At 39.3% G+C, this 14,633-nt stretch overlaps 2 protein-coding genes across 2 annotated transcripts; both read right to left on the bottom strand.

Annotated features, from left to right (window-relative positions):
- Window positions 1-2,384: 2,384 nt before the first annotated feature.
- On the bottom strand, window positions 2,385-3,012 carry LOC145104236 (PKS-NRPS hybrid synthetase cheA-like). Its single transcript, XM_079041506.1, has 2 exons — window positions 2,809-3,012; window positions 2,385-2,729 (listed from the first exon to the last, which is right to left on the bottom strand). Exons 1-2 carry the CDS (start codon window positions 3,010-3,012, stop codon window positions 2,385-2,387), a joined length of 549 nt encoding a protein of 182 aa, XP_078897632.1.
- A 9,660-nt stretch (window positions 3,013-12,672) lies between these two features.
- Window positions 12,673-13,348, bottom strand: LOC145104235 (protein FAR1-RELATED SEQUENCE 6-like). The gene is made up of 2 exons (XM_079041505.1): window positions 13,145-13,348; window positions 12,673-13,065 (listed from the first exon to the last, which is right to left on the bottom strand). The coding sequence occupies exons 1-2, from the start codon at window positions 13,346-13,348 to the stop codon at window positions 12,673-12,675; spliced, it is 597 nt and encodes a 198-aa protein (XP_078897631.1).
- Between the last annotated feature and the right edge of the window lie 1,285 nt (window positions 13,349-14,633).

Here is a 14,633-nt window from a genome sequence, read left to right as displayed (position 1 = left end):
GTACAGTCCACATTATACGAAAGGCTTTCCACTCATCGTCTATCTTGAATCTTCTCCTCTAACGCTTTCTAACATTTTCAGTAATGTGCCATCTACAAAGTAACAGTGACATACCCAAAATCACGGCCAGAAAAGACCGATTTAATTTATGCTTTTAAAATAATTTCAGAGTAAATCCTTTGATTAAAAAGGGTTGCGGAATTTGTTCCCAAAACAAAATATTATAAGATAAAATTTATCAAAACATTTCTTAAAGAAATGTATTTTCATTATATAACAAAACCTCGGGATGTCATGTTCCGATACAGACCAAAAGCATAAACAATACAAAATAGACCTTACAACAGTTACATATAACTACTGGTCTATAATCCAAAAATATCTTGACAATGTCATCCAACTTATGCTCTCGTGCCACTACCTGTAATACAAAGAAAAACTGAGTGGGTCAGGCTTGGGAGCCTGGTGAGCATATAGGGTTTTCAACCCACAATAAATAATTATATTTAGTTCGTCATCCAACAATAACCCGATTACCCATTCCCGTTATCCTCACTTTACGTCCCTATGACAACAACTATTACAAGGGACCTAATCTAGGATTTTCATCGGGACGGACATTACTGCAAAGGGGTTTCCTTGACAATAGATGTCCTAAAGGCAACTATGAGGGGGATAGAGTACACCGGTGAACACATCGTTCACAACACCTACAGGTTATGAGCCTGCTAGCGTTCCACTGGACTGTCTAGAAAGAGTATGTGGTCGTCATCCATACTCCGCTAGATGACTAGATCAACAACAACATCGAGGCCTCTCATCATTTTATTTTATCACACACCAACTGTCTACCCATGTTCTACCCAACATATTAGTAGATAAAATATATACATTTATATACAGCTTAAAACCTGTACATAACATCCATTCAACAACTAGTTCAAATAATATATAAACACATAGCACGTATTTTATAAAGAATACTTCATATCTATGTGTTAGAAGAAAACGAATATACACTCACTTGATAAGACGATGATCGGACAACACCTCGTCTCTTGAAACAATCGTTTCCGATAAAACCGGGATGTTTTTTTGAAAACCGGGCTTCTCGCGGGCAGAGTTTCGGCTCGGAAACTTTACTTCTCGGGATCTTCGGGGCTTCGGGACTTGCTTCGGGTCTCGGGAATAATACCGAGGCTTCGGGGGTATTTCTTGCATGCAAAACGAGGAAATATGGGAGAGAGAGAAAGATTTTGAGCAAAAAAGATCGGCAGCCTCGGCCTTTTATTTATAGCAGCGAGACCTCAGACTATACTGGGCGTACTTCGGATAAGGTGCCAGGTGGCGAAGTCTCGGTGGTGGAACGTGGCTCTTCTTCGGACCGCACAATGCAGCCGTACGCTGAGCGTAACTTCCTCGTACGCAGGACGTACTTCGGTGTCGACATGTACGCGGGGCGTACACCTAGTACGTTGGGCGTACCCTTCGGATCAGATCAGGTGAGTCAGCTCTTCGGATATTATCCGAATAAATAATTAAATTTATATATTTTAATTATTTAAAAACTTCAGAAAATCATATCTACTTCATACGAGCTCCGTTTTCGACGTTCTTTATATCCACGCGTAGGTGAGACTAAGATCTACAACTTTCATTTAGACTCCGTTGGATAATTTTGATTTTATTTTTATTATATTATTTTTAGTAGGCCGGGACAGGAAAATCCGTTATAAAATCATAACTTCTTCATCTGACGTCCGTTTTCGTCTGTATTTCTTCCGTTGGACTACTATCGACGACATCTTCGATTCTCGTTTAGATTGTTTCGGCTAAAAATCACTTGATCTCATATTCGAGTTTCGGGCTGCATACCGCTAAGTCAAAACTTTAGAAAAATCATAACTTCCTTATACGAAGTCAGATTTAGACATTTTTTTATGCACGCTCTCGGTTTAATGTATTCTACGACTTTCGTTTAGATCACTAAGGCTAAATATCGCTCTATCTTAAATTCGTATTTTACGTCATATAACATCGTGCTGGTTCTGTCGCGAAACTTCGACATGTCATAACTTCTTCGTTATAACTCGGATTTCGGCATTGTTTATATATTCGGAAACCTTGCAATGACCACTACAACTTCATGTATCGATATCGGGTTTATCTAACATTTTATTTTTAACGCTTAAATTACCCTTAATTCAATTAAGTCACAACAATTAGGCATAAATCACATAATACTCAAATAATACATTCTTATTATTTCAAAATGAGTTACAAAGGTTAACCTAGACTATTACATCAACATTAATGCCTAGCCCAGAAACACGGGCGTTACAGTAACCGAGTGTCACCGGGGAAAACTTGTTGACATGCGTTCATCAGTGCCAATTCCCTGTCTGTGGTATAACGCGTGGGTGCATGCACTTGTCTAGTGTGGACTTTAGACACGTTAACATCCAATTATAGTTCTGCTTTTCATTAGCGATAAATGCAAGAGCTATGCTAAATGTCTTGTTGGTTGAAGTTGTGCCAACAATCTGAACAAAAGGCATACCACATTTGTTGGTCTTGTATGTTGCATCTATAATCAAAACGTGTGGAAATGCCTTCCATATATTCAACGACCGTGGATGAATGAAGAAAAGATTTTCCAATTCATTTGAAATACTGTTTACGGAGAAATCCGTAACAAAATGTTTCTCGTTCAAAATTTCCATTAGAACCTACATTTAAATACTGTTAATTAATAAAAAATTAAATATATAAATTAAATTTAAAATACTACTTGTTGGATATACTAACCTGCATTGGAGTTTTTCCGTAATTCCGGGACGAGCGAAGCTTGAGACGCTCATTGTATATGGTTTTTAGTGTAGAAACATTATTCTCGTCGCGCTCCTTTATTATTGAGAGTATGTCATGTGGTGTAACATTCATATTTGTCAAGTCAGCCACCAATTGGTTCTCGTGTTTTTTCAACCGCCTAGCAAAAGCATGTCCCTCCATATATTGTGCAGGTGGATGATTATGTTGATCACATATCACCCCGAGGGTCCAACCGTCATATTTTTTGATATACGAACCTACCAATTGAAAGTTACAATTGATTTTTTTGGTTCCAGAATTTTTAATTGTTGCTTTGCTTTCGTATTCACGACCACGATCACAAATAAGTGTGACTAGATCAACAACAACATCGAGGCCTCTCATCATTTTATTTTATCACACACCAACTGTCTACCCATGTTCTACCCAACATATTAGTAGATAAAATATATACATTTATATACAGCTTAAAACCTGTACAAAACATTCATTCAACAACTAGTTCAAATAATATATAAACACATAGCACGTATTTTATAAAGAATACTTCATATCTATGTGTTAGAAGAAAACGAATATACACTCACTTGATAAGACGATGATCGGACAACACCTCGTCTCTTGAAACAATCGTTTCCGATAAAACCGGGATGTTTTCTTGAAAACCGGGCTTCTCGCGGGCAGAGTTTTGGCTCGGAAACTTTACTTCTCGGGATCTTCGGGGCTTCGGGACTTGCTTCGGGTCTCGGAATAATACCGAGGCTTCGGGGGTATTTCTTGCACGCAAAACGAGGAAATATGGGAGAGAGAGAGAGAATGATTTTGAGCAAAAAAGATCAGCAGCCTCGGCCTTCTATTTATAGCAGCGAGACCTCGGACTACGCTGGGCATACCGAGCCCCTACGCTGGGCGTACTTCGGATAAGGTGTCAGGTGGCGAAGTCTCGGTGGTGGAACGTGGCTCTTCTTCGGACCGCACAATGCAGCCGTACGCTGCGCGTAACTTCCTCGTACGTAGGGCGTACTTCGGTGTCGACATGTACGCAGGGCGTACACCTAGTACGTTGGGCGTACCCTTCGTATTAGATCAGGTGAGTCAGCTCTTCGGATATTATCCGAATAAATAATTAAATTTATATATTTTAATTATTTAAAAACTTCAAAAAATCATATCTTCCTCATACGAGCTTCGTTTTCGACGTTCTTTATATCCACGCGTAGTTGAGACTAAGATCTACAACTTTCATTTAGACTACGTCGTTTAATTTTGAATTTATTTTTATTATATTATTTTTAGTAGACCGGGACAGGAAAACTCCGTTATAAAATCATAACTTCTTCATCTGATGTCCGTTTTCGTCTGTATTTCTTCCGTTGGACTACTATCGACGAGATATTCGATTCTCGTTTAGATTATTTCGGCTAAAAATCACTTGATCTCATATTCGAGTTTCGAGCTGCATACCGCTAAGTCGAAACTTTAGAAAAATCATAACTTCCTCATACGAAGTCAGATTTAGACGTTCTTTTTATGCACGCTCTCGTTTAATGTATTCTACGACTTTCGTTTAGATCACTAAGGCTAAATATCGCTCTATCTTAAATTCGTATTTTACGTCATACAGCGTCGTGCCGGTTCTGTCGCGAAACTTCGACATGTCATAACTTCTTCGTTATAACTCGGATTTCGGCATTCTTTATATATTCGGAAACCTTGCCACGACAACTACAACTTCATGTATCGATATCAGGTTTATCTAACATTTTATTTTTAACGCTTAAATTACCCTTAATTCAATTAAGTCACAATAATTAGGCATAAATCACATAATACTCAAATAATACATTCTTATTATTTCAAAATGAGTTACAAAGGTTAACCTAGACTATTACATCTAGAGATGGCAACGGGGGCGGGGAATACATGGGACCCCAATCCCCATCCCCATCCCTGATTTCTCATTGCAATCTTCATCCCCATCCCCGTCCCCGTCGGGGAATATAAATAAACCCCTATCCCCACCCCAAACGGGGACTGGGGATCCCTAGTAGGGAATCGGGGATTTCTTTTCCTCTTATAATATGACAACTTTTACATAAAGAAAAACTCTAAATTTCAATTTTACCAGCATAAGTTTAAAGAATTTACAAAAATATAAAAATATTCATAGATTGCATAAAAAATATAAACTAATTTTCTACCAAATTTAAATAAATACATGAAAAATAAAGTAAAAAAAAAATTATCATAGTGATATTTGAGGCAAAAAAGATAAACCAGATAGAAAAAAATTATACATGAGTTTAAATTAGATAAAAGAAAAAAAAAAGTATAATTTCAACCAAGTAATTGCTAATGAGTTATGTTACTTGGATCAAATTTTATGTATTGTAAATTGTATTGTAAATATATGTTTTTTATTATTTTTATATATTAATATATATCGGGGGCGGGTACAGGGTTGGGCATTAGGGGTATCCCCATCCCCATCCCCACTTTTTTATTCGGGGATTTCCCATCCCTGTCCCCATCCCCGGTCAACTCGAGGATTCCCCAGTCAAAACGGGTGCGGGTTTAGGCTTCCCCATCGGGTATGGGGTTTTTTGCCATCCCTAATTACATCAACATTAATGCCTAGCCCAGAAACACGGGCGTTACAATTCTCTCCACCTTAGAATTATTCCGTCCCCGGAATCACACATCAACAAACAAATGCGGATAGCGACTCATCATGTCACTCTCCGTTTCCCAGGTGAGATTTGGCCCATTCGTATGTTTCCAACGGACAAGCACCAATTCGACCATCTTGCGTCGCAACTTCTTAGTCTTTCGGTCAACGATTGCATCTGGTTCTTCAATTAACCTTTTGTTCTCATCAATTCTTAACTCAGAAATTGGAATTATATCGGGAACTTCTCCCGTGAACTTCCTCAAATAACACAAATGGAAAGTGTTATGAATTCCATTCAGTTCTTCGGGTAATTCGAGCTTGTAAGCTTGGTTCCCAATCCTCTGAAGAACTTTAAACGGTCCAATAAACCTTGGACTTAACTTTCCCCTTTTACCAAATCTTATAAGTCCCTTCCACGACGAGACTTTAAGCAAAACCGAATCTCCAACTTCAAAAGTCATCGGTCGTCTTTTCTTGTCAGCATAGCTCTTTTGACGATCTTGAGCTGCTAACATTCTCTCCTTAATTATTTTCAACTTTTCAGCAGTTTGATGGACTATCTCCGGTCCCATAAACTGCTTTTCCCCAGCCTCAAGCCAACAAGACGGCGTACGACACTTCTGTCCATACAAAGCTTGATAAGGTGTCATCTTTATGCTCGAGTGGAAACTATTATTGTAGGAAAATTCTACCAAAGGTAAATGTTCATCCCAGTTACCTTGGAATTTCAGGGTACATGCTCTCAGCATATCTTCAAGTGTTTGTATCGTTCGTTCGCTCTGACCATCAGTCTGTGGATGGTAAGCTGTACTCAAACACAACTTTGTACCCAATTCCTCTTGTAGACTTTGCAAAAATCGCGAGGTGAAACGGCTGTCACGATCTGATACAATCGTTAACAGAACACAGTGAAGCCTCACAATTTCCTTCACGTAAGAATTTGCAAGCTTATCGATAGACCATCTCTCATTGGCTGCTATGAAGTGCGCACTCTTAGTGAAGCGATCAACGACCACCCAAATCATGTCGTGACCATTCTTTGTCCTGGGCAGTTTAGTGACAAAATCCATGGCAATGTCTTCCAACTTACCCATCGACACAGGTAAAGGTTCTAAACTCTCATATGGTTTCTGATGTTGTGCCTTGACTCTCGCACATGTCACACACTCCGCCACATACTTCGCAATGTCAATCTTCATCGTCGGCCACCAGTAATAGGGTTTTAGGTCCCTATACATTTTAGTGGTACCGGGATGAATTGAGTACATGGTTTTGTGAGCTTCTTCCATCAGAAGATCTCTTATTCCTCCTGAATTAGGTACCCAAATACGATCTTGGAATACCTTCAGTCCGTGACTGTTTGTACCGAACACTAACGTTTTGCCCAAACGTTCCTCTTTTCGATCATTCTTCTCTGAAGCTTCTTCTTGAGCTTTCTTTATACTCTACACAATTGTCGAGACAACTTCTATTCTCAACGCTCTTGGCCTTTTTCTTTCAAGATTGACTTTCCAACTGAGAGCATCAGCAACAACATTTGCTTTACCGGGGTGGTAAAGTATCTCACAGTCGTAGTCCTTAAGTAATTCTAGCCAGCGTCGTTGCCTCATATTTAATTCCTTCTGATTAAAGAGATATTGGAGACTCTTATGATCAGTGAAAAGTTTGCACTTCGAGCCATAGAGGTAATGCCTCCATATCTTTAGAGCAAATACTACCGCTGCCAACTCCAAATCATGAGTGGGGTAGTTCTTTTCATGCTCTTTCAGCTGTTGAGACACATATGCTATCACCTTTTCTCTTTGGGTCAAAACACAACCCAACCCAACACCAGATGCATCGCTATAGACAGCGAAGTCTTCAACTCCATCGGGTATAGAAAGAATCAGTGCTTCACATAGCTTCTTCTTTAGCAACTCGAATGCTTCTTTGTGTTTATCACTCCAAGCATAAGTAGCTACCTTGTGGGTCAAAGATGTTAGTGGAGTAGCGATCGAAGAAAAGCCTTGGATAAACCTTCGGTAATATCCGGCTAATCCTAAAAAGCTTCGGATCTCCGTGGGACTTTTCGGTTGTTCCCACTTCATCACAGCTTCAATCTTTGCTGGATCAACCATTATCCCTTCTTGGTTGACCACGTGACCCAAGAATTGGACTTCTTGAATCCAAAAATCACATTTGGAGAACTTAGAATACAGCTTCTCCTTCTTCAATACTTCTAACACTTCTCGCAAGTGTTGGCCATGCTCTTCTTGGCTTCTCGAGTAAATCAGAATGTCATCTATGAACACTATCACAGATTTATCAAGGAACAGATTACAAACCCTGTTCATTAAATCCATGAATGTTGCTGGAGCATTGGTTAGTCCAAACGACATAACCAAAAACTCGTAGTGTCCATATCGTGTTCTGAATGCAGTCTTCTCGATATCCTGCTCTCTCACCTTCAGCTGATGATATCCTGACCTTAGGTCTATCTTTGAAAAATAACTTGAACCTTGTAGTTGATCGAATAGGTCATCAATCATTGGCAATGGATATCTATTCTTTATCGTTGCCTTATTCAGCTCTCTGTAATCAATGCACATTCTCATACTCCCATCTTTCTTTTTCACGAATAACACCGGAGCTCCCCGGGGTGATGAACTAGGTCTTATGAAACCTTTGTCCAATAACTCCTGAAGTTGCATCATCAGCTCCTTCATCTCCGTTGGTGCTAATCGGTAAGGTACCTTTGGTATTGGCGTCGTTCCTGGTAACAAGTCAATACGGAATTCTACTTGTCGATCAGGCGGTAATCCAGGAAGATATTCGGGAAATACTTTCGGATACTCACACACGACAGGAATGCTTTGCATCTCCTTTTTCTCCTTCTTTGCGTCAATCACGAATGCCAAATATGATGTACATCCTTTGGCCAAACACTTTCTGGCTTTCATTAGAGAAATGATTCCAGAATTTACCCTGTGTTTGTCCCCATACACCATAAATGACTCCTTCCCTGGCGGGTTTACTTTTACTATCTTCTTCCGGCACAATATTTCGGCATCATTGGCGCTAAGCCAATCCATTCCCAGCACGATGTCGAAACCATTTAGCTCAATAGGCAATAATTCTTCGTGGAACTTATTCCCATTCAAATCAATTAAGATGTTTTTCATACAATGGCTAACAGGTACAAACTTGCCACTAGCAACTTCGACTAATAAAGCATTATCTAGTCTATCGACAGGCAAAGCTAGTTTTCTACAAAATTCATGCGAAATAAAGGAGTAGTTGGCTCCAAAATCAAATAAAATTTGGGCAGGCAATTTGTTTACGAGAAAGGTACCTAAAGCGACATCGGCTTCTTTTTTAGCAGCTTCCAGTGTCATCTGAAAGGCTCTCGCCTTCGGCTTTGGTGGAATATTGGGTCTTTTTGCCTCCTTCTTTTTAGGACAATCCCTCGAGATGTGCCCCTCCTCCCCACACCCATAACAAACTTTCTTGGCGAGGGTGCATTCATTGGCATAGTGCCCTGGCTTTCCACATTTGAAGCATGTGACTTCCCCATCACATTTCCCATGATGCTTCTTCTTGTATTTGTCGTACCATTTCGCCTCACCTCCTCTTCCTCCTCTTGAACCAGATTTCGAGAATTTATTTTTCTTGTTGGACCTTGAAGGCCCATCAAACTTCCTCTTCTCACCAACCCCTGATCTCTCCAGACCCTTCTCCTTGATCTGAGTCTCAACATTCTTAGCAACCTAGATGGCGGCTTTCAATGTGGTTGCTTGCTTAACCATTGGACCAAAATCCACTGGTAATCCGAGGGAAAACTTATTGACCTTTGAGAGTTCTGTTGGAACTAGGTATGGGATAAGCTTCATCTTTTCTGTGAAACTTGCAGCGTATTCGGTAACGCTCATTTTTCCCTTCTTCAAATTCTGAAACTCATTATTGATTTTCAGAAGGTCCTGCTCGGAGCAGTATTGCAGTTTCAGTTGTTCCACAAAGTCTTCCCAAGGCATTTTGCTCGCTTCTCCCTTGGGCATTGAGTCAGCTAACAGCTTCCACCAACTCAACATGCCAGATTTCATCAAAGGGATCGCAAGAGCGGTCTTCTGCCTGTTGCTGCATTCGCAACTTTCAAACATTGTCTCCATTTCGGAGATCCAGTCCATAACTTGCACCGGCGTCGGGCTTCCGAATAGACATGGTGGCTTGGATGCCATGAAATCCTTGTACTTACATTCTCTTCCATCATTTCCTCCATCACGATTGTTTTGTCTAACAATCGGTGGGTTGGCTTGTCCAACAGTCCCACTGAAGTTACCTCCTTCCGACTGCCCTTCACTAAATTCGGGCTGAACAATCGGCATCGAAGGTTCTTCACGATTCTGTTGAAGCAGACGTCTAGTTTCTTCCATCTGACGATCCAACATCGTCTGAATCATCAATTGTACACCAGCCATTGTCATTGGCTCGGGTGCTGCTGCTACAACATGTATTTGTTCAATCACTGGTAGTTGAGGCCGTTGATTCCTGTTTTCGTCTGCGTTTCCAACGCCATTTCTTGTTCTTGCCATCGTTGATCTACACACCGAACAAGGTGAATTTAGATCCTCAATCACGATAGATAACCAAATCATCCTTATCACTCCGAAATGTTTACATGCTAGTTCTAATACCGTCGTCATACGCTTAGAATCCTAAACACATAAGGTTTCCAGATCCGGTTGGCAACAAACCATAGATCCGAACAATAATATAATATATGGCAAACATATAACATTTAGCACATAAAAGCATTTTAGGCAACTTTCCTAAAATAAACTAGTGCTCGTGTCTAAAATATAACAGACACTCATCTCACAATCTTTACTTAGCATTTTAAGTTTAAGTCTAGAAATCCTACAAATTCCTAGTTCACTTAAACTAATGCTCTGATACCAACTGTGACATCCCCAAAATCACGGCTAGAAAAGACCGATTTAATTTATGCTTTTAAAATAATTTCAGAGTAAATCCTTTGATTAAAAAGGGTTGCGGAATTTGTTCCCAAAACAAAACATTATAAGATAAAATTTATCAAAGCATTTCTTAAAGAAATGTATTTTCATTATATAACAAAACCTCGGGATGTCATGTTCCGATACAGACCAAAAGCATAAATAATACAAAATAGACCTTACAACAGTTACATATAACTACTGGTCTATAATCCAAAAATATCTTGACACTGTCATCCAACTTATGCTCTCGTGCCACTACCTGTAATACAAAGAAAAACTGAGTGGGTCAGGCTTGGGAGCCTGGTGAGCATATAGGGTTTTCAACCCACAATAAATAATTATATTTAGTTCGTCATCCAACAATAACCCGATTACCCATTCCCGTTATCCTCACTTTACGTCCCTATGACAACAACTATTACAAGGGACCTAATCTAGGATTTTCATCGGGACGGACATTACTGCAAAGGGGTTTCCTTGACAATAGATGTCCTAAAGGCAACCATGAGGGGGATAGAGTACACCGGTGAACACATCGTTCACAACACCTACAGGTTATGAGCCTGCTAGCGTTCCACTGGACTGTCTAGAAAGAGTATGTGGTCGTCATCCATACTCCGCTAGATGACTAGATCAACAACAACATCGAGGCCTCTCATCATTTTATTTTATCACACACCAACTGTCTACCCATGTTCTACCCAACATATTAGTAGATAAAATATATACATTTATATACAGCTTAAAACCTGTACATAACATCCATTCAACAACTAGTTCAAATAATATATAAACACATAGCACGTATTTTATAAAGAATACTTCATATCTATGTGTTAGAAGAAAACGAATATACACTCACTTGATAAGACGATGATCGGACAACACCTCGTCTCTTGAAACAATCGTTTCCGATAAAACCGGGATGTTTTCTTGAAAACCGGGCTTTTCGCGGGCAGAGTTTCGGCTCGGAAACTTTACTTCTCGGGATCTTCGGGGCTTCGGGACATGCTTCGGGTCTCGGGAATAATACCGAGGCTTCGGGGGTATTTCTTGCACGCAAAACGAGGAAATATGGGAGAGAGAGAAAGATTTTGAGCAAAAAAGATCGGCAGCCTCGGCCTTTTATTTATAGCAGCGAGACCTCAGACTATACTGGGCGTACTTCGGATAAGGTGCCAGGTGGCGAAGTCTCGGTGGTGGAACGTGGCTCTTCTTCGGACCGCACAATGCAGCCGTACGCTGAGCGTAACTTCCTCGTACGCAGGGCGTACTTCGGTGTCGACATGTATGCGGGGCGTACACCTAGTACGTTGGGCGTACCCTTCGGATCAGATCAGGTGAGTCAGCTCTTCGGATATTATCCGAATAAATAATTAAATTTATATATTTTAGTTATTTAAAAACTTCAGAAAATCATATCTACCTCATACGAGCTCCGTTTTCGACGTTCTTTATATCCACGCGTAGGTGAGACTAAGATCTACAACTTTCATTTAGACTCCGTTGGATAATTTTGACTTTATTTTTATTATATTATTTTTAGTAGGCCGGGACAGGAAAATCCGTTATAAAATCATAACTTCTTCATCTGACGTCCGTTTTCGTCTGTATTTCTTCCGTTGGACTACTATCGACGACATCTTCGATTCTCGTTTAGATTGTTTCGGCTAAAAATCACTTGATCTCATATTCGAGTTTCGGGCTGCATACCGCTAAGTCAAAACTTTAGAAAAATCATAACTTCCTTATACGAAGTCAGATTTAGACATTTTTTTATGCACGCTCTCGGTTTAATGTATTCTACGACTTTCGTTTAGATCACTAAGGCTAAATATCGCTCTATCTTAAATTTGTATTTTACGTCATATAACATCGTGCTGGTTCTGTCGCGAAACTTCGACAGGTCATAACTTCTTCGTTATAACTCGGATTTCGGCATTGTTTATATATTCGGAAACCTTGCCATGACCACTACAACTTCATGTATCGATATCGGGTTTATCTAACATTTTATTTTTAACGCTTAAATTACCCTTAATTCAATTAAGTCACAACAATTAGGCATAAATCACATAATACTCAAATAATACATTCTTATTATTTCAAAATGAGTTACAAAGGTTAACCTAGACTATTACATCAACATTAATGCCTAGCCCAGAAACACGGGCGTTACAGTAACCGAGTGTCACCGGGGAAAACTTGTTGACATGCGTTCATCAGTGCCAATTCCCTGTCTGTGGCTATAACGCGTGGGTGCATGCACTTGTCTAGTGTGGACTTTAGACACGTTAACATCCAATTATAGTTCTGCTTTTCATTAACGATAAATGCAAGAGCTATGCTAAATGTCTTATTGGTTGAAGTTGTGCCAACAATCTGAACAAAAGGCATACCACATTTGTTGGTCTTGTATGTTGCATCTATAATCAAAACGTGTGGAAATGCCTTCCGTATATTCAACGACCGTGGATGAATGAAGAAAAGATTTTCCAATTCATTTGAAATACTGTTTACGGAGAAATCCGTAACAAAATGTTTCTCGTTCAAAATTTCCATTAGAACCTACATTTAAATACTGTTAATTAATAAAAAATTAAATATATAAATTAAATTTAAAATACTACTTGTTGGATATACTAACCTGCATTGGAGTTTTTCCGTAATTCCGGGACGAGCGAAGCTTGAGACGCTCATTGTATATGGTTTTTAGTGTAGAAACATTATTCTCGTCGCGCTCCTTTATTATTGAGAGTATGTCATGTGGTGTAACATTCATATTTGTCAAGTCAGCCACCAATTGGTTCTCGTGTTTTTTCAACCGCCTAGCAAAAGCATGTCCCTCCATATATTGTGCAGGTGGATGATTATGTTGATCACATATCACCCTGAGGGTCCAACCGTCATATTTTTTGATATACGAACCTACCAATTGAAAGTTACAATTGATTTTTTTGGTTCCAGAATTTTTAATTGTTGCTTTGCTTTCGTATTCACGACCACGATCACAAATAAGTGTGATATAAGACACTACGCCATTTTTTGCCTTTGATCTTCGATGACATAACCTAGAGAGAATGCAATGTTTTTCACCCACTCCATCAACTCATCACGAGAGTTAAATACCTATTAAAAAAACTTTGGTAACAAATTGTAACACAATGATAAAAAATGTTAATATCATGATAAATATAATACCCGCGTGGTAGAAAACGATGATGTCGCCGTCATGTTCTCAACGCCTTCATTTGAATTATTTCCATTCGGTTTCCACATTTTTTGTTAAACACTACAGAAAAAATAAAGAATTATAAAAAATAAAATTATATATGAAATACTAATTTAAAAATAAATATGTTTTATAAAAATATTAGTAAATACTAATTTAAAAATAAATATGTTTTATAAAAATATTAGTGTAGAAAACGTGATAGTCCAAGTGCCCATTTCATTAAAAACGTGTGAGGACATCTGTTAGCCCATCTGTAAGCCCAATCTAGTCTCCATATAAATAAAACAAAAACCCTAGAATTCGTTAGCCACCACTCAAAATCCATCGCCTCTTTTGCCTCTCTTCATCTCTCCACACTCTCACAGGAATCAACCTCCTGTTCTTCCTCTTTTCTTTGTATCTTAAAACACCGGCTTCACGATCGAAACCCGACACAGGAGTCGGAACGAGCACCACACCAGCAGAAAAGACGCACCACCACCTATGCTCCCGTCGACCACTGCCGTCGTCTCTTTCCCTCCGCTGTCTTCTCCGATTCTTCCTTCATACGGAATACTTCAACGAACTCATGGCTGCTGCCATCGCATATGGTCTTGACAAGAACGAAGGTATTGACCATGGTGATGGAACCTCGATTCTCGACAGAATTCTCCACTCTTCACTCTCACTTTCAACTCCGGAACACTCTATTCTATACTCGTTGGTATACCACCGTCGGACCACCGGTGGCGGTGAAGGTGGCGGCATCATGATAAATACTTCAAAATTTGATTTCAGATTTAGAATAGATTATTTACCTTGATTTTGGTTTGTTCACTGTTAATTTGTGTTACCGGGCTTATAAATTAAGAGAGTTTTTTTTTAAATTAAGTGGTTAGTGGTTATTATGAACAAGTTTCAA

Source organism: Lactuca virosa, chromosome 4, assembly GCF_052849685.1.
Source record: "Lactuca virosa cultivar CGN04683 chromosome 4, Lactuca_virosa_CGN04683_v6, whole genome shotgun sequence".
NCBI classification, from domain to species: Eukaryota; Viridiplantae; Streptophyta; class Magnoliopsida; order Asterales; family Asteraceae; genus Lactuca; species Lactuca virosa.
Note: the sequence above shows the minus strand (reverse complement) of the source record. Positions and strands in the feature narration are given on the sequence as shown.